Genomic DNA, 19,981 nt, shown 5'->3' with positions numbered 1-19,981 from the left:
TAAAAGCTAAAACGCTCTCTCTAACCTCAGCCCTTTTCTCTTTTCGTATTGGGCAAAATTTCCTCCACTCAACGAACGTTCTCGCCTCTGATTGGCTGACGGGATTGTTTCTCAGAACGAGCATGAAAGCAACACGAGAGGAAGGGGTGTGAAGAGCTGTTTGAATCAACTAACGAATCGATTCTTTTGGTTTGTTCATTTTAATTAATCGTGTCAGAAGAGTTTAGATATATATTTTTTTATTCACAATAATAATAAATGTAACTCAGAACAATTCAGTATGTCCGGTAAATTTCAAAAGATTTTCCAGATTTGTGTGTAACCGTGTATTCGTTGGGAGTGGATTCCACAAATCAGGATTTCTGAGTTGAGCTAGATAGGTCTCAAATAAAGGTGTCAAACAGCAAAATAACAGAGGACAGTCCTCAAATCTTTGCTTTATCTGATTTAATAATTTTGTTTCTAATAATGTCATAATTTTACCGACCTAAGATTATTGTTTATAAAGTGACAATAGTAGTGAGAAATGGTTGCGTCCCCCTTTAATTTCACAGTGGATTAAAGTTTAATGAATAAGCCAACATTTAATTGATTCCAAAAAAAAACTTTTAGCGTTAAATTAACAAGATTTGTCACACAGGAACACATGTTCAACAATCACAAAAGGAGAATGTTACATTTTGGCTGAGTAGAAGCTGTACATTTATTTACACTGGACACTTTAGAAAATGATTGTATAGCCTCGTGAATCGATTCGAGTGATTCATCGGTTCTAACGATTTGATTCATTCACGAGTCTGTGGAGGGGAGGAGGAGTTGATTATCATGGAGTATCCCCCCCACGGTGGAGGATATTTACTTCACTGTGTTTTGATGGAGATTAACTTCAGTGTCGTTTCGAACGAGGCTTCGTTTACAAAATTAAGGCACAGTTTGGGAGACTAACTGAAACACAGGCAGCGAGGAGGTGGGGAAAACTCTAGAAAGAAGAGAGAAGGGAACGGAAAGGCACCTCCAGCGTTGTTTATTTATATTCTCTTGACCACTCCAGCTTCTCTTTCTCCTGTGGAGAGTACGCAGTTTGTCGCCTGTACGATTCCTGGATTGTTTCACGCTTCAGACATGTCTCAGGACCTTTTTTCGTAGCGGTTCGTAACATTTGAAGTGTCCCAAACAGTCGCGAGTGTGTAACGTTAGTTCAAATGACGCTGACGAAGAGGCTGAAACTTTGAACTCTGCTCAAACCTGCTAATAAACACTGAGACGTCTGTGGGCATTTCTGTAGCCTGTGTTTATGGCTTGGACGATGAAAACTGCTTAATGTCGTGTGAAGAAATGAAATGGGATTAAGTGAGGCCTTTCGACACAACACAACTTTGCCTCGGTGTAGACGGTCAGGTAAGAGGACACTGAGCACCTAAGGCACCTTTGGTCAAATTACACGATTTGTTGATGTACTTAGTCAAAATGTGTGTAAAAAAAACTTTTCTACATGTGACATACTTCAACATGACACTCCTCTTCTAACGGCAGTGCCCAGTTGCTACTTATTTGGTGAATGTAACATGTGCAAATAGAAATGACAGACTAAGCTGTATCCAAACTTTTATGTGTGCAGAAATTGGCTCTAATATTATAAACCCAGTGTCCATTTTATCAGCTCCACTTCCCATATAGGGGCACTGTGTAGTTCTGCAATTACACACTGCTCTGCTAACTTCTTTAGCCCATTTTCCATACTCAGGATCCCAACAGGACCACCAGGGAGCAGGTATGATTTGTGTGGTGGGTAAGTTCACTGCACTGCAGTGACGCTGACATTGTGGTACTGGTTTGAATGGATTAGACACAGCATTGCTGCTGGAGTTCTTAAACACCTCGTTGTCATCGCTGGACACAGAATAGTCCACCAACACAAAATATTCAGCCAACATAGTCTTATGTACAACGTCCTGTGTCCACTAATGAACAAGGCGATCCAACAATGTGTGACTGAAAGTGTGAACGGTGAGTCTGTGCGGTAGAACGATCCACATCCCAAACAATGTCTGCCCTGTGGTGACCCTAAACACTGATGACAGAGTGAAACAGGGCCAAATGGAGGATGGAGCACAGTCTCCAACTGCAGAACTACAGAATTCATCAACAGTGAAGCAGATAACATTCAGAATGGGTGGAACATTTTAAAAGTGACCCTTTTTATTTATTTATTTTCACCCAGGCAGTACGCTCATGTTCAAATGAGAAGCTCAGTCAGCGTTCCTAAACCTGTGCACAAGACTGTGTGTCATATTTTACAGTCACAGAGGAAGAGAGTGGTTCAGCAACCATTTAGCATAACTGTTTCCTCATAAAGCCATAGTCTAACTTCAAATGAATGGTTATTTGGGTAGAAGTGAACTCTAAAGTGAAAGCTTTTTTTTATCAAGCATCTTAGAAACCTAAAGAGGAATTCCACAGGTGTTTTAAATATTCTGCATAACTCTGTTGCAGATATGTAAACAAAGCAATGCAGGGTGTTTTGATAATTGAGCTTTCTAGTCAACAGAAACTCACTGAATAAATCTTGCTCATGGGTATGGTGATGGGAAGAAGACATCTCAAGGGGTTAACAACTTTAAATGCTCCCTCAGAGGCAGGTAGCTTATTACATTAAACATTTAGCTTAATGCTCAAGGCGTTGTTTATGATGGTTTAGACGTACGGATTTGGCAATTTGGCGTGCCAGGCATTACAAAAGAAAGCAGATTTTACAATGGTCAATTTAACATACAGCTAAAACCCTGAAGTTGTTGAGTGATTTAGGATATTGAATAAAGTATCGAGGCTGTACTTTCTCTGGTGATTGGAAGCAGTAATCCGGCTTGATATAAAGTCAGACTCTTTGACTAAATTGTGCACAAATGTTGAAACATTTCTTGAATTCTCCCTAAATTCCCCTTGCTGCTCCTGCAGTACACGCTTTGGTGTTTTCCCTGCAATAAACCTCCTGCTTCAACTGTCTGCTTCATTAATAAACCCAAACTGAGGTGATTTTATGGGTTAGAACAGGGAAAGGTTGCAACATGTGAACCACTGCTTTAAGTGGATCCGTGTGCCTACAAACAGCGTGAACCACAGAAACCCCCAGACTGTTGAATAGTCGACTAGTTGCAGTTGTTACATCGACAGCACGGTTGCAAAGAAACTGCTGTAATTGCAAGTGTTGCTTCGTCATATGCAGCAAGTGAATTATAGGGACAAGTGAAACTAACATGAAGACAGTTACTACCACAGCGTTTTCACAAAGCACTTTTGGTTGCTTAGTAACTGTTGACAAGGGGTGGGTGGAAACGTAGGGTTCAATATGAAGATGTATTGTTTTTAAATGATGTCCTTAGCAGTGACTCACCGAACATTTGTATAATTCAGTTGGTGAAATGTTGAGGTTGCTATAAACAACGGTATGAGTTAATGTTAACAGTGAAGAGTGTAGAACGAACCAAACTGGTAAAATCGATTATTTAATTCTGAGTTTATTGGTAATGGCCGTCTTCAAAGTGAGGCTCAGAACTGTATCCACGAACACACGCTGAAGTTTTCTAAACTAACCAATGAAAACAGATTGGCTTAATTAAGTGGAAGTAGCTATGATTAAAATGCCTGATATTTTTCACTTGGGTGAAAAAATGTTAGCACTCCCTGTCTAAACATCCTTGATGCAATTACAAAAATGTTCTGCTCATCCTTGTGCCCTCCAGTCTGTATTTCAGATCTGAGGAATGTCAGGCATGCTATGGTTCAGGTAATCTCTGTGTACGATAGATAGTGCAGCCTGGTCAGGCCACTGAAAAATACATGTGGCCTTGTGTAAGTGTCCGTGAATGGGTTGTTTTGAAGGCCTTTGCTGTATTTAGCCTACTGTTTACAAGCTTTTTTTGGGTTTGATTTGCTGCCAGATGCTGAGACTAAAGTATGGACGCTGGGGCTTACCAAACATGTCCTATTTTCTGAACATTCGGTCTTTGTGACAGTCATTGTGATCATTGTTTTGGGGGGAAATGTGCCTAGATTGCTGAATCATAGCCTTCGAATTCAATGGGACTCCAACTAGCCAGACGTTTAGTATTGTGTTTTTATGTTTACTACGTTGTAAAGTGCACTCGCCAGCTGCTGTACACTTTTAGAGCAGGCCACCTTTGCTGTTATGTCATAAACCAAAACAGATAGGATCTCCAAAGTCTGTATGAACCGAAAATGTTATGATTGTGTTTATAGCCAAAGCAGAGCCAGAGTTGCTTTGCCGAATGTGACGAAATGACCATCAGTAAAGTATCCAGGTAAATTTTAGCGTCCAGTACAAAGTAAAAATGTCTTTGTAGATTTCATGGCTCTGACAGAATTTACTTCAGTCCTCCCATGAATATTTTACACACTTCCCCATTCTAGGTTTGAAAGGCACATTGATGGATCAGTCATGACATGGTATTGTTTAATTATACCTTCGTGAAGACAGCATCATCAAACAACAGGCTGGTTGAGGTGCTCAGTGAGTACATTTTAAACATCGTGACTTGGTTATTGCTCTTTTGCATATTATAGCCTTTTCTGATAAGTGCATTGAAGTGTCTGTGCAAGGTAAACAGTAAAATGTGCAATATTGCTGTAGATGCTCGCGGTGCACATTTGTCTGAAGCTTTCCTCCATTCCCCCTTCCACAAAGAATATAAGGACTCCACAGAGAAACAGTTTTGGTGATTTATCACATTGTTGTGAGAGCAACCAGCTGCTGAGAAGGCTAACGACTGGATGAATGTTTAGCCTCTGAAAGTGGCTCTAAACTGGGGCGCGGTGCAGCACTGCCTGAGAGGAAAGCCAGTGTTTAGATGCTGGCAAAGCCACACATTATGCCTGTGTTTTCTTTTTTCGTTTTTTTTTTTTCTATTTCATTTCAATGGGGGATGAAATGGAATGTCAAGGGGTGGCACTTTATCCAGTATCCGTCCACTTTGTTGTTTTCTAGATGAATAAAGGGAAACCAGAAAGTTTATTTGGAATCTAGCTTTATTCCAAGCATATTCACAATGAAAAAGCATCAGGAGGGTGGTGTTCAAACTCCTTTCTCGTGGTGGTCAAGACAAGGTGAAAATGGTTCTGGAAAAGACAAGAAATCCCTTGTGTTGAATTTAGCTCTCGTTGTTTTTACTGCAAAAGAGTTTTGACCAAGTAGGAACTGGTGCTGTTAATCTAGCCTTTTAATGGCGTTAATGGTGCACTGCATGTCCCAATATTCAGATGTATGCCCATTCACAGTAATAGGTTTCTTTGGATGATTCAAAGGAATGTTTTTGTTTTTTTTCTTCCTCAGGTTAGAATTTTTTGCTAGTCTTCAATCTAGAGTCACGGATGGGTTAAAGGCAAGCCTGAGTCAAGGTGTCAGTTGGTCAACATGCAGGTTGAATGATTTGCTGACTCAAGTCTCCATTTCTGCTTTGAGCAAGCTGTAAATATACTTGGGCAGGGTTGAGTTTTCAAGGCCAGAAATGGAATCAGTAAGCATTTTTAGGCCCTATTATTGTTCCAGATTTCACCTTTGGTCAGCTTCCAGTATCTGAAAGTCTGCCTGTGCTACAGCTGTAGAATTCATTCACAAGAGATCTTTGGATGAAGTTTCGTGTATTACTACATGGAATACATCAAAGCCCATGAAGCAAGAACTAATCTCTCTGCTAAAACAAAAACAATGAAGAGTATTTTTAGTGGGATTTGTGGTGTAACGACTTCAACAGACGTTTAATGATATGTACCATCAAGACAACTTGTTTTTCTAAGTGTCTCAAGATCATTAAAATGATGTATTTGTTTCTTGTCTTGTTTTACAAGGTCTGCTGAGGAAGGTCACACCCTAGAAAATGTGAAAGTCTCATTAAAAAGCCCTCCACCACATCAGTTGTGCAGCAATAGCAATGGAGAGGAGCAAGCGCAACTCCATTGCTGGGTTCCCTTTGCGGCCTGATAGGCTGGAGGACCTAGACGGTGGTGTTGGTGGTGAGACAGGCCCCACCCAATTGGACAGGGTTTGCCCCTCCTCCTACCGCGCCCTCATCAGTGCCTTCTCCTGCCTGACGCGCCTTGATGACTTCATTTGTGAACGGATTGGCTCAGGCTTCTTCTCAGAGGTCTACAAGGTAAAACATTTACATTTTCCCCTTAATGGCTGTGGTTATCATTCGGTGAGAATTTGCGCAAGTCAAAACTAAAACATTGTTTGAAACTCAATTCGGCAAGTACTAGTCCCTGAGGAACGCCAGCAGTCACATTATACACTTTGTTTTGTAATTAATGTAAATTTAATAATATTTATATCATTTGTTCTTTGCTAAAAACGCTACAGTAGCAGTGCAAAGCTGTCAGCATTCAAGTATTTTTTACAAACGTAGATGCAGAATTGCTGTCGCGTATCAAATCTTGGTCAACTTCACCTGGCAAGAGTGAAGTTCAGGCTACTGGTTTAAACTCCACTCAGTTCATTGTTGCTGACACCCCCCTCCCGTCAATAGAAGGCCACTATCCCTCTGTGCATTGGATGACAATTGGAAACTATGTAAGCTGTGAACAGATGGTGGTCTTTTTTGCCAGGAGACATGCTTTGGGACACCAAAATACAAGAGAGCTGCCGTTCCAGGAAAATAAAATAAGCGCTAGACAAATGAAGCCGAGTGAGTGCTAAGAGTTCTTTTCCCTGGACAATGAGATTGCGCTTACTACGTGATGTTGCACAGCTATTTTCACACTACACATTTGCGTTTCACAACCAGTGTGGGAAATTGGAAACCACACTAAAAGCGGTTCATGCAGAAGGTTCGTGCACAGACTGAAGATACTGTTATTTATTGCTTTAAATAATTATACACACATTCTACATGGTCAGATTTCTTTTCAATATATTCTCAGATGTGTCTACAGGCGATAAACCTGTACATGTTGCTGACTACTGCACTTTATTATTAGCATCAGAACCAATTTGGCACTGTTGTCATGCTGCCCTTAGATTCAGTGGTGCACTAAGCTATCTGTTACTGGTTTCCATGACTTGCTCTGTACTAGTGCAATGCCCTGAAAGGATCCTATGGAGTTTGGAGGTCAGATGAGGCCTGGAAGCAGATCTTCTCGCTTGGCCGGATCTAGCCCATTACAATAATCAATTCTCCTGTCAGCAGGGCTTGGAAGTCTAAAAATAATCATTTTTATTTTTTTCATTGTTTAGAGGAATGGAATTATTGATTAATTTTGTATAATGATATAAACCAGATCCCAGACATGCTTTACATCATTTGAGACTTTTCCTTTATCGTAGAGGAGGCAGAGCAGCGTTATGTAGATGTTTTGTAGCGCTCCTGGTTATATTGTTTTGTTCTAGTGAGAATAGGTTAATAGGGTTTGGTGCTTGCTAAGTTTGGCGTTGTCTAATCATTTGAAATATGACTAATACATCGGGCACCTGCATACAGAGAAGTGACTTATTAAACTTAGTCTTTTATAGAGAATGTGTTAGATTTTACGAAATCAACCAACAACTGAGCTTCCTTTAGGGGAAAATCCCTTCAAGATGTAAAGTGCCAATGCATCGATTTGCACAACTGCAATCCCTGGAGTTAGCATGCTTGAAAGAGAAAGGCTAACTATCAATTCTTTGACCAATTTCTGTTAATCATGAAAATTTCACGCAAAAATTAGACATGGTTTTTACAGTTATATAATAAATGGCACACAAACCAAGTGGAGTTATTAGGTCTAGATATGCACTTATCTATTGATTATTGTAATAGTTTAGTATTTTCCAATCACCATTAGCTGTATATCCCACTCATTGTTTTGCTGTAGGTATATGCTCATGTTTGCTGTATATACTGTGTTAGAAGGGAGAGAGAACCTAAAGGGGTTGGGGGGGGGGGGGGGTCATGCAGATCATCAAAAGCCCTTCTGAACATGTGTAGCATGTGGCACAGATAGGGTTAACCCAGTAAACCAAATGCCCTGTGAGATTGGGGGATGGGCTGCCTGCTGTCATCCTGTCTGGAGTGGCATCTCACTGCATTTACTGGTGAATTTTCACTATCAGTTTTGTTTTGTTTTAAAGCTCTCTGCCTGTTTGACAGAGAGCTTTATGTTAAATGGTGTCATATTTGAAGCTGTAATCTGTTCAGCTGCAGTCAATTTAAAGAACTGGTTTTGTTCCTAGTCACTCACCACTAATCTTTGTGTTTTTCCCCTTTCATGTCTGGACCAACAATGGGGTGCATAATCCTTGATCCTAGTCGAACATGAGGATGTATACAGCAGCATACTGATTGTTTTGAGAGCTCATCTCCTAGGCGAGGGATACTTAAATTTCAGAAACATCGATAAAAATGATAAATAATAATAAAACAATAGAACGAAACCTGGCTGTAAATGTTTAATTAGTAAGTGGAAAAGAGGAAGAGATTATCATTTTTTTAACAGTGGAGTTACTTCAAAAATTAACCGTTTGGACAGAGAGAAGTGATCGAATGATTCTATAGATGGATCAGTACGAGTTTTCATGGGTGTCTGAAGGTTTGCCTGGACCCTTGTCTCAGCCAGGCTGTTCGCTCTCTAGGTGGGCTGTAAGGTCATTGCAGGGGGCTACAGATGGCCATCTGCCGTCAGACTCCTCCTGAACACGCCTTGGTAACCAGGCGACGGATAAATCACCTGGATCAAGTGCGCTGCAGAAGTGGAAGCAGTCTCTTTGCGTGGGAGGCGAGGGTTTCATTTGAGCAGCTGTGATCCCTTCACTGAAGATCAAATTTACTTAATTTCCCTGTTGCGACAAGTGTAGCCAGTCAGCCCAGACATGTTTGTGGTTAGAATGTTTTGCTACGGAATTACAAAGCACATGTAGCAAGTAATGGGTGTTTTTCATGTGTATTCCATATCTAAATGATGTTTACCATTACTTGCCATAAACTGTGTAAATAGCAGATTAACACAGTCACAATGCAGGCCTCAACTATATGGGACTGTATGTTTTTAGCTGTGCGTTGTCCATTTCTGCCGAGCTCTTGTTTTAAGCCGAATGCAGAAGACATAACCTGCAGGACACCACTTTTTAGAACCATTTGGATTACATTGGATTCGTTTATGTGAATATGTAGGTGGCTAATACATTTCATTTGGGGAAGCTCTGATTTCTTTGAGAGCTTCTATTTTGGTAGAGCACAATGTGGTATCCTCCTGACTCCAACTAATAAGTCCTCACACAGCACTTTGTCTGATGTGATGTATGAATTGTTCTGTAATAAAAAGCAAATCCATCACTGACCTCAGCATCTTATTTCTTCAGAAATGGCCTTGTCCAACACTGAACTAGATTAAAGCAAGTAAACGGCACTGTAATGTTTATTCGACATGTTTGTTCCTCTCTCTTCTTGTTTGTGTGTGTAGCCCACAATGGTTTATTGGTTTATCGAGTGTATTTCAGCTTTAGGAAGTTAACCCTGGCCGATATAAGAAGTCACTTTTTTCTCACTCAGTTGTTGAAGCTTCCTGTGGTTTATCTTTCTGAACATATTTCTGTCCATCAGAGGAAAGCAGATGAAGAGGAAGCTGAGAAGTAGGTCTGCTGCAGCATGCTATTCAAAGGAGTCTGTGGACCATTTGACATGATTCTCACTATGAGAAGTTCCTCCAAGAGAGTGGGCTTAGTTCTGTAGAGTTGTTTTTATTTGGGCGCACCGCTGGCCTGCTTTCAAGTTGACTTGGTCTTGTTTTTTGGAATTACCCAATGTTAGACAGCCCATTTGCTATGAAACAACTGATATTTGTTATAAATTTAGTTATTAATAACAGTTCTGATACAGAGGGCTTCAGTTTTTAAAGAAACCTGATGTCTATTAAAAAACTTGGTGGTGTTACTAGTGGTAGTGGTTTTTAGTGACGTCTTTGGCCTAATCAAACAACAACAAATGTCTCAAACAATTTTCTTAGAAATATAGGTAGCTTACTCTTTCCATATTGGTGACTGAACTTGTGTAAAGTAACAATACAATGTGCTTACTGTGTAATTGCGTGTCCTCTGTTCGCTGTGGTCAGTGTCTCTGCTTTCAAATTCCACATAGCACATGCTGTTTTATGGTCACATTGTTTTCTTAGTCAAACCAGTTGACACTGTGATATTTGAAGAACAGATAAATGTTTTTTTTTTCAGTTGTCCTTCCATTGCTGATAGCTAAAGGTGCAGCGGTATCTACTAGGTAAATACCTTTTGAGCAACATGTAGGAGGACCGCAAGGGTGAGGGTCTGTGGATCCATAGGTCTTACTTATTTCAGTGGAAGTAAGATTTAAATTAGTTTGTTCTGTTTATTTATATCTGTAGAACTACGGAATGTAGTCCCTGATGCTTATTGAGTGTGTATATAAAATAGAACATTACCCTACTTTGAGATATTTACATCCTATAAGTGCATCATTATATTTAGTTTTCTTAAGTTTGATTAATTGGGACTACGAATGGCTGGTTTGATCATCGTTAACGCATAATTGGCTTTGCTTTCAGGGGTGGGTGGGATGCACATGCACTCCTCCTGCCTCTTATTATGCGACACAATGCCAGCCAGTGTTGGTGTCTGTCATCTAACGGGCAGTCAGCACACTCCTCCGGCACATTGGGCTGTCAAAGAGACATTAGCAGTACTGTAAATACAGCTGTGTATTTAGGATCACTTGGTCATTGCAGCCATTAATGTGTTAAAATTTTGCAGAGACGTGTATTACAATTAAATTAGCCTTTTATAATATATTTTAAATTGAGTACACAATGAAGAAACTTGTATTTTTTGCTCTAGGTGCGTCACAGAGCCTCAGACCAGGTCATGGCTCTGAAGATGAACAAGCTGAGCAGTAACCGAGCCAACATGTTGAAAGAAGTGCAGCTCATGAACAGACTCTCTCACCCCAACATCCTCAGGTACGTTTCTCTCTCTCTCTCTCTCTCTCTCTCTCTCTCTCTCTCTCTCTCAACATGTATTAAAACCTGCCATTATTCTGCCAGGATGTTTTAGTATAAACCTCTGAGTTTGAGTGTGTGACAGAGCTAGATGGAGATATTGGAACTGTGCTGCTCAGGAGGCTGGTTGTCTTCTTTGTGAACTACACAGTTTTTCTAATGAAGGGTTCCTGTTACTCAGCTTTAACACGATCTAAAGGAAATTTCCAATGGCAGCTGTTCACTTACACTACATTTTAATCCAGCACAGTGCTCTCATTTATGCCATTTGTTAAAGTCAGATTTTTGGGAGGGGATTTTGACTTTCTGATATTTTATCATCCTATTTCTTTACATTGAATGGCTCCATTAATCATTGCAATCTTTAGGGAGACTTTGGACGGGCGACTTGTTTTTGGTCCCTTTTTGTGCTGCAGATATGCATGACCTCTTTTTGTTGTGTCCCTCCGAAAGCAGGTCAGAAATCCATTAAGAATGGATGGACTGAAACATCGTCCTCGGTTTAGATCACTCGGGGTCTTGGCTGTGCTCTCTGACCTTGTTTTTGGTGGTTATAGTTGTCTGAGCCTTCAGGGTGGTGGCTGGTCTCTGATCGAGCAATTAAAGGAATGTAGTTCAAGATTTCAATCCACAGATTGAATGAAAGTATCTACACACCAGATAACAGGATGAGGTCATGCAACTGTTGTATTCACGTGTTAATCATGTGAGTACTTTTGTGCTAAAGTGAACCTTGGTCTAGATTTTTGCACAAATCTTATGTAAAATGTTTTTCTTTGTTACTGTTATTGTACTTTATATTAAGCAGTACATTTGTACGTTGATTTAATCAACATGTATCCTGACCTTGCTGGCAGTTGTCAAGGTATTCATCAATCAGAATTTGCTGTTAGAATGATATTGATCTTTCTATTTATTGGTTTTGAGGAAGTGTGGCACTTTCATTTATTTAAGGCCATTTATTTTTGAAGGGTATGAGTAATCATAATGTTTGTTTTCTGTGTACCAAATGTTGACAAAAAGGTTCCGTTGACATGCTACAATTGTATTTGCTCTCACATCTGCTGAAGTGTCCATCTAAATATTTTTAGGTATTTAGGTTGGTATTATTATTATTATTATTATCCATCCATTATTTGTAACCCTTATCCAGTTCAGGGTCGCAGTGGGTCCAGAGCCTACCTGGAAACATTGGGCGGAATTATGGGAATACACCCTGGAGGGGGCACCAGTCCTTCAGTGCAACACACACACTCACACATTCACTCACGCCTACGGACACTTCTTGAGTCACCAATCCACCTACCAACGTGTGTTTTTGGACTGTGGGAGAGAACCGGAGCACCCGGAGGAAACCCACGCAGACACAGGGAGAACACACCACACTCCTCACTGACAGTCACCCGGAGGAAACCCACGCAGATACAGGGAGAACACACCACACTCCTCACAGACAGTCACCCAGAGGAAACCCACGCAGACACAGGGAGAACACACCACACTCCTCACAGACAGTCACCCGGAGGAAACGCACGCAGACACAGGGAGAACACACCACACTCCTCACAGACAGTCACCTGGAGGAAACCCACGCAGACACAGGGAGAACACACCACACTCCTCACAGACAGTCATCTGGAGGAAACCCACGCAGACACAGGGAGAACACACCACACTCCTCACAGACAGTCACCCGGAGGAAACCCACGCAGATACAGGGAGAACACACCACACTCCTCACAGACAGTCACCCAGAGGAAACCCACGCAGACACAGGGAGAACACACCACACTCCTCACAGACAGTCACCCGGAGGAAACGCACGCAGACACAGGGAGAACACACCACACTCCTCACAGACAGTCACCTGGAGGAAACCCACGCAGACATAGGGAGAACACACCACACTCCTCACAGACAGTCATCTGGAGGAAACCCACGCAGACACAGAGAGAACACACCACACTCCTCACAGACAGTCATCTGGAGGAAACCTACGCAGACACAGGGAGAACACACCACACTCCTCACAGACAGTCACCCGGAGGAAACCTACGCAGACACAGAGAGAACACACCACACTCCTCACAGACAGTCATCCGGAGGAAACCCACGCAGACACAGGGAGAACACACCACACTCCTCACAGACAGTCACCCGGAGGAAACCCACACAGACACAGGGAGAACACACCACACTCCTCACAGACAGTCACCCGGAGGAAACCCAAGAAGACACAGGGAGAACACACCACACTCCTCACAGACAGTCACCCGGAGGAAACCCAAGAAGACACAGGGAGAACACTACTAATAATATCTGTTTTCATTACTAGTGTTAACTCTTCCTTGAAGCATCTGTACAAGTGCTTACTGAAATAGTAGTAGTAATACTAGTAGTAATAGTAATAATGATAACAACAGCAGCAGCAACAACAGCTTGTCTTCTTGATCTAGTACTTAAGAAAATGAGAGCAGACTCTCTTTGTGAAATATAAATAAAAAGATAATACAGGGATAAAAAAACTCTTCAAATTGATAAAGCGGGGATTAAAAAGTACTCTTTAAATTGATGTCGGAACAAGAAGGTAATGTTCAAACATTGGTTCTAATTACAGCAAACTGACTGATTTCTTTTTTCTTTTTCTTTTTTATTTGTGAGCGCTTGTTGCAGACTTCTTGGTGCCATTTGAGTACCATGCCCACATAACCTCTCCCACTTTAGAATGAACAGCCAAGGCTAATCTTATCACAGCATCATCATCATCATCATCATCATTATCAAGACACCAAGTTTAGACCAAGACTCGATGAACAAGTGTTGGCGGTTAGTTGTTGTACATATGAGAAGAAAAGGCTCAAACTGAAAGCAAAATAAAAATGTTCTTTTTATAGCAAAAGGCTTTCCAGCGTCTCTGTATGGCTAGCGGTGGAAAGCGTCAGTCTCATAAAGCTCATACATGTGCACATTTGTCTATAAATGGCTCTCCTCTCCAGTCCGTACACCCTCTTGTGGGTTGTTTAGGGCTCTATTTTTGTGATGCCCTCTCTGTGTTTGTACAGCAGCATATCTGCTGAAGCTACAGAGTTAAAGAGAGAGAGAGGGAGAGAGCACGAGAGACTGTGATTTATACAATTGTGCCATTGTTGCATTTCACTGAATGGGGGTGGAGGGCCCCTAGCGCTGACGAGTGGTCTAAGGAGATCTTTGTTTAAAAAAATAATAAAAACCCAATGAGGGCCAGCAATAAATAGCAGGATGTGACGTGTGGGACCTTACCACTCCAAAACCACTACCAAATCAGGGTACTGTGTGCCCACTGGTATGAGGGGATGCAGGGACATTGATACGGTCTCTGTGTGTCTTTACATCGTCACCTACCGTCCTGTGTTGCCTTGTTCTTGTAAAGACACTGACATTCCCTATTGTGCACCCACAAGCGGAATATGATTTTAATATAGCCTATGGGGTCATGGTCCCCTGTGTTTGCTCTGTTTATAAAATGCCAGCACTTGTCTGCCAGCCTTAGGGTGTATTTCACAAAGAAAGATTTCCCAGCAAGAAATATCTCCTTCCAAGAAACATTTGTGGCACATGGTACTTTGTGGCATAAAACAAGTGGCAAATGTTTTTTAATTATTTATTGTTTGGAAGAGAAAACTGTAAAAACATAGTCTGTGGTAGCAGTGTGCATCTGGTGTGTGTGTGTGTGTGTGTATATGTGTGTGTGTGTGTGTATATATATATATATATATATATATATATATATATATATATATATATATATATATATATATATATATATATATATATATATATATATAAAACATGCTTTATAATGTTTTTGAGATATATTGCTGAGAGATCATTTTTATATCTCCCCCGGGTAAACACTTGCCTGCATGAAAGATGTGCTTGTTTTTAGAGAAAAACAAGTTTATTTCAGCAGATATCTCACTTTCCATATCTGCAACACTTCTCTTTGGAGGTGTGTAACCCCCCCCCCCCCCCCCTTCACACCCTTTGCTCTCATCTTGGAAGATCTAAGCAGCATTAATGCATGGCACCGTAATAAATCTCTCCATCTCTGTTGGCATGTGATGTGTAAATGCAAATGAAGACAGCTCTACATTAACACTTATAGTGTTATGAGAGTGCAAGTGTTCTCTTTTATACTGAGCAGTTCCCATTAGATCTTTTTGCTGTCTGCCTGCTTCTCGAAGGGGGAGGGGGGTGGGGGTTGGCAGCAACTGAGATCACACATTGCTCTCTCACCAAACACACAACAGTGAGACAATTCGGATGTTTCGGTTTTTTCAGATGAACTGACAAATGTGCACTTTGCAGAGTTTGGATCTCAAGGAATCTCCTCCGTCTTTGGTGTCGAGTGCACGTCTATAACAATGTACAGGATGCATTCCTTGATTATTTTATTATAGGCCTCATATGCTGCGCTAGCTGTGGCTTTCACTTACAGTAGCAAGCTTCTTTCAAAAAGACTTGTGAAAAGTTTACAGATTGCATGATAGCACTTCTGATAGAAATGTCTCAGGCCATTGCTTTATATACACTGATGCTTGATCCTATTAGTCAGTACCTTTTTAATATCTCCCCGCTTCAATACATTGAAATCATTGGTTACTGCAACCCGATGTTACTATGTGTTTGTTTGTTTTTGTTGTTTTTTTACGCAGATTTCAATTTTAAATAAATAATAATGCACAATTAAGTCATATAAACCATTTGGGCTTGTCTGTTGGAGACCTGTTTGATGATAACAGTGTGAAACGGTTAGGTATAAGCTTCCAGTAACAATGCATTAGCTACATTAGCTTGGTAGCTCCAGTACAAAATTATAGTAGCACCCATAGTTCACACCCAGAGCATGTCTTGGGGGATTGACTACATTTGTTGGTTAGATTCTTCTCCATTTCTGTAGCTACAGAAAAAATGCATTGTATGTATATATTTTTTGCTGTGAATTAAGAAAGGAAAAGCCTGCTTGTTCATTGTACCCTTGGGTTATTGACTGAGTTGTTGTTGTTTCTTGCCTCACAGGTTTATGGGTGTTTGTGTGCAGGAAGGTCAACTCCATGCCCTCACAGAGGTAAGAGGAGCCTCCGGGCAGGCACAAACACGTTCTCCTTACCACACGCAGCCCCATTCATCTCCAAATAGCTTTAGAGCCCACTGCACTTCACTGCAACTGTTTATTCACCAGGACTGGTTCATTTTGATGCCCTGTGGCTTCTTTTATAGAGTGTTTAATTTAAACATACAAAATCACTTCACATAAAGGGAAATGGAAAAAGGTTAGTTCATAAGTGTCATCACATATGGACCACTGCATCATTGTGGCAGAACGTGTCCAAAAATGATAATGTTATGGTTGCTTGGAAGAACTAAAATCACTTAAGCACTGAAACATTATTTCAGTAAAGATTTAATTTAAAAATAGTAGCTAAATAAATGTTTCTCTTAGTTTCTTGCACCATCAGTAAACCATAAAGTTTTCAGACATAAAAGTGAAGGCTTTTTCTAACTGTGGTGATTATTAAGCCATTGAGTAGCGTATGTAACGGTCAGATAAGGTCTAAATCTGCATTTACGTTGTGTGGTGGAATATTACTGTAGTTTCTTACATAAATGAGTTTAGCAATTGAAATTTATTTGGTTGAATAAGCTTGAATTAAGAGGTGATGTGGCGTATAAAACTGTTAAAATCTCTCGGTTAAGCTCAGTTTTTGAATGTCAGAAATGATAAATTAACATTCTCAGAGAATTCTTAAATCAAGGGGATTTTTGTATTGTTTTTTTTTTTTTCTGGAACTGATTAAGATGTAAGGGCTGTGTGGCGTTTATCTAGAGTTTAAAAGCTATTTGTTGCGTTATGTAGAGGTCTGAATGTCGTTTATCCCTTGTCTGGTTTGACCAAATTTTAAATTCTGTATAATTTGTCATGTTTTTGTCTGTGTTTTTGCACTAAAACACACAAAATGCATAAAGCAAAGGGCGTACAGCTGTTTTGAATCTCTGTGGTGTCAGGCCATCTTGACAGCTAGCGTATCTTTGCTTTAGCTTGGTTAGCCTTTAGCTTGTTTTTCTCCATATTTGAAGAAGTACCTCTTCTGCAGTTATATGGCTGCAATAAACTACTTATCTTGGGAGCAGTGATATCACCCTTTGTTCTGCCTTTTAACCAAAGAGAGAGAGGAATTTAAAATGGCTTCAGAAAATCTCCCTCAAAGCAGCTGCATTTTTTTAAAAGCTCCTCCCAGCTTCAAGATTCATCATTAGAAATATGTTTTCCTGGCCTTTTAACTGGAACTTCTCACAGTTGAGAATACCATGGCATCAATTATTACGATTTTAGCCAGAGTGTCTCTCTTTAATACTCAGGCTAGTTGGTGTACCGTTGGTTCATAGGTGACTGCTCTGGTCGTCTGTATCTCCACTGAGACTGTGTTGTGCTCCGGGTGATTGGCAACCAAGTATAAATGCTACTTCTCTGGCATGTGATGCTGTAGTAGTGGAGTTAATTAAAAGTTAGCTGTGTGTGTGCGAAGATGATGAATAGGAGTAGGGGGCTGGCGGCAGCACCCACCCTCAGCAGAACGACAATGGAATGTAACCTTTAAACAAGCAGGTTTGCACATGTCCTTGGGGGAAGAAGTTGTATTTATGAAAACAGCACTGGAATGCATGATATTGGGCCTAAAATCAGTAAGGTAATAGGCAGTGTTGCAAGGTTTAATCAGCACAAAATAGCCCAGATAATCATACTGTTGAGATTTCAGCATTTGTCAGATCATGGGTGTGTAATGAAGTCTCAGACCTGGACTATTACTTCCCTACATTGTACAGCTTTATAATGCCTACAGTGCAGTTGCCGCAAACACAGGAATGTTTTCTTTTTTTTTAATTCAGATTAGTTCCTTGTCTTTATTTCACAAATAGTGGATACAGGATAATCTCATAAAACAATGACAAAAGCTTTTGCAGTCCACATAGATTGTCATAGAGGAAGAAAGGTGTCTAAAAGTTGACCTTGCAATATACAAAAACTACAAAACCTGGCGAAGCAGGTTAGTGTCGCAGTCACACAGCTCCAGGGGCCTGGAGGTTGTGGGTTCGATTCCCGCTCCGGGTGACTGTCTGTGAGGTGTGTGGTGTGTTCTCCCTGTGTCTGCGTGGGTTTCCTCCCACAGTCCAAAAACACACAAGTGTCCATAGGTGTGAGTGAATGTGTGTGTGTGTGTGTGTCTGTGTTGCCCTGTGTAGGACTGACGCCCCCTCCAGGGTGTATTCCAGCCTTGCGCCCAATGATTCCAGGTAGGCTCTGGACCCACCGCGACCCTGAACTGGATAAGGGTTACAGATAATGAATGAATGAATGAATAATGTTGCAGTATAAAACGGAGAAAAGCTTAAATATCCATACATTCATTTGTTTTCTGTAACTGCTTACTCAGTTCAGGGTTGTGGTGGGTCCGAAGCCTACCCGGAATGACTGGTTGCAAGGTGGCGCCAGTCCTATAGGGTGCGCCAGTCATTCCCAGGGCGAAACACACTCGCACTTTCACTCACAACTATGAACAGGTTTGAGTCGCCAATCCACTTACCTACGTGTGTTTTTTTTTTTTTTGGACTGTGGGAGGAAACCAGAGCACCCGGAAGAAACCCATGCAGACATGGAACACAACAAACTCCTCACCCCAGAGCAATATAGTGATAACAATATAGTGCAATATCTATGAAGATATTTACCTTCCAATACAAAAGCAGCAAAAATCATAGGCTTGCTGTACAAAAAGTATAAAAAACAACAAATGAAATCCTTACAGTAAAGAGTGTACAAGTTCGCACTTTTCACTTCTGTTACTCCATTTGTGATGTTTCTAAATGGTGATATTTAAAATTCACTGGTGAACCTTTTGATTTGAATTTGTAGATTGTCACTTTAATTTATTCAAATTCATTTTTTTAGATGTGTCATTCAAATATTCACAACAGCCATATCAAAATCGTAAAGTTCAATATAACAGTAATGACCACACTGTGCAGCCTGGACCTTTTTTCAGACCGTTTTTAAGGGATGTATTCTTTTAGAGAGAAGAGCATTTTAAAAGCTCTCAGCCCATTTGAGGGTTACGGTCCAAACAGATAACCTCATGCTATCGATGAGTATTGATTAAGCAGGGAAGAGCGTGCAGACAACTGATTAGATAAACGAGTTACAAGTTTTTACTACTTGCTCGTTGACTAAAAATGTTATTTGTTATCAGCTTATGTTCCTGTGTGAACTGGACCCCTGTGTAAACAGGATGAGTAACAGATACCACACCATGTGCTGCTTTGTCTGTAATCTACACCTTAGGTCTTAACCTACAGCCCGCCACAAACAACCTGAAGCCTGTCATCAATAAAACTAAATACCTGGAACCACATCAAACACCTGTGCTTTCTCTGTTCAGGAGGTGGACCGCTGTGTTAGGGTCCAGTTTTGGGTCAGGAGCAAGGCCTGAGGGCAGTACCAGGGCTTCCTTTAGCTGATAAAGGCCTGGTTCTTACATTGACATGTATTTAAAAGTCTCTTTAGATAGAATGTCTAATGTTCCTCCAAAATGTTAATGTGTTAACTTATGACATGAACTCATGACTCATGAAATTAATACACAAACTATTGATACCCTTCGCTGATTTTAATTCTTGGTTTTCATAGGCCTTTGCTGCAAAAATTTAACAGAAACAAAATAAATGACCAATGATATGATTTCCACCAGTAATTTTAATTATTGTCATTGTGTCTTAGCAATAATGGCTTTTACCCAATTGTTCAGCAAACTGAGCCTTTCCCGGACATACCTTCAGTCTAATTCTTGCCGTTGGCGCTGTGACCTTTGTTCTGTTTCTCTACTGCCTGATGACCATTATCAGAAAGGCGTATTACTGCAATTATAATCATGGGTAA

General features: G+C 40.7%; 1 protein-coding gene across 1 annotated transcript in view; it reads left to right on the top strand.

Annotated features, from left to right (window-relative positions):
- Positions 1-811: 811 nt before the first annotated feature.
- LOC136676132 (dual specificity testis-specific protein kinase 2-like) overlaps positions 812-19,981 on the top strand; it is a 37,551-nt gene continuing 18,381 nt past the window's right edge. The window contains exons 1-4 of the mRNA XM_066653000.1: positions 812-1,398; positions 5,863-6,167; positions 10,850-10,971; positions 16,069-16,117. Of these exons, the coding sequence (XP_066509097.1) occupies positions 5,946-6,167; positions 10,850-10,971; positions 16,069-16,117 (393 nt within the window). The 5' untranslated portion in view covers positions 812-1,398; positions 5,863-5,945. The remainder of the gene's footprint in view (positions 1,399-5,862; positions 6,168-10,849; positions 10,972-16,068; positions 16,118-19,981) is intronic.

The sequence above is a fragment of the Hoplias malabaricus genome, chromosome X1 (genome assembly GCF_029633855.1).
Source record: "Hoplias malabaricus isolate fHopMal1 chromosome X1, fHopMal1.hap1, whole genome shotgun sequence".
Taxonomy (NCBI): Eukaryota; Metazoa; Chordata; class Actinopteri; order Characiformes; family Erythrinidae; genus Hoplias; species Hoplias malabaricus.
This window is presented reverse-complemented; position numbering and strand designations above follow the sequence as displayed.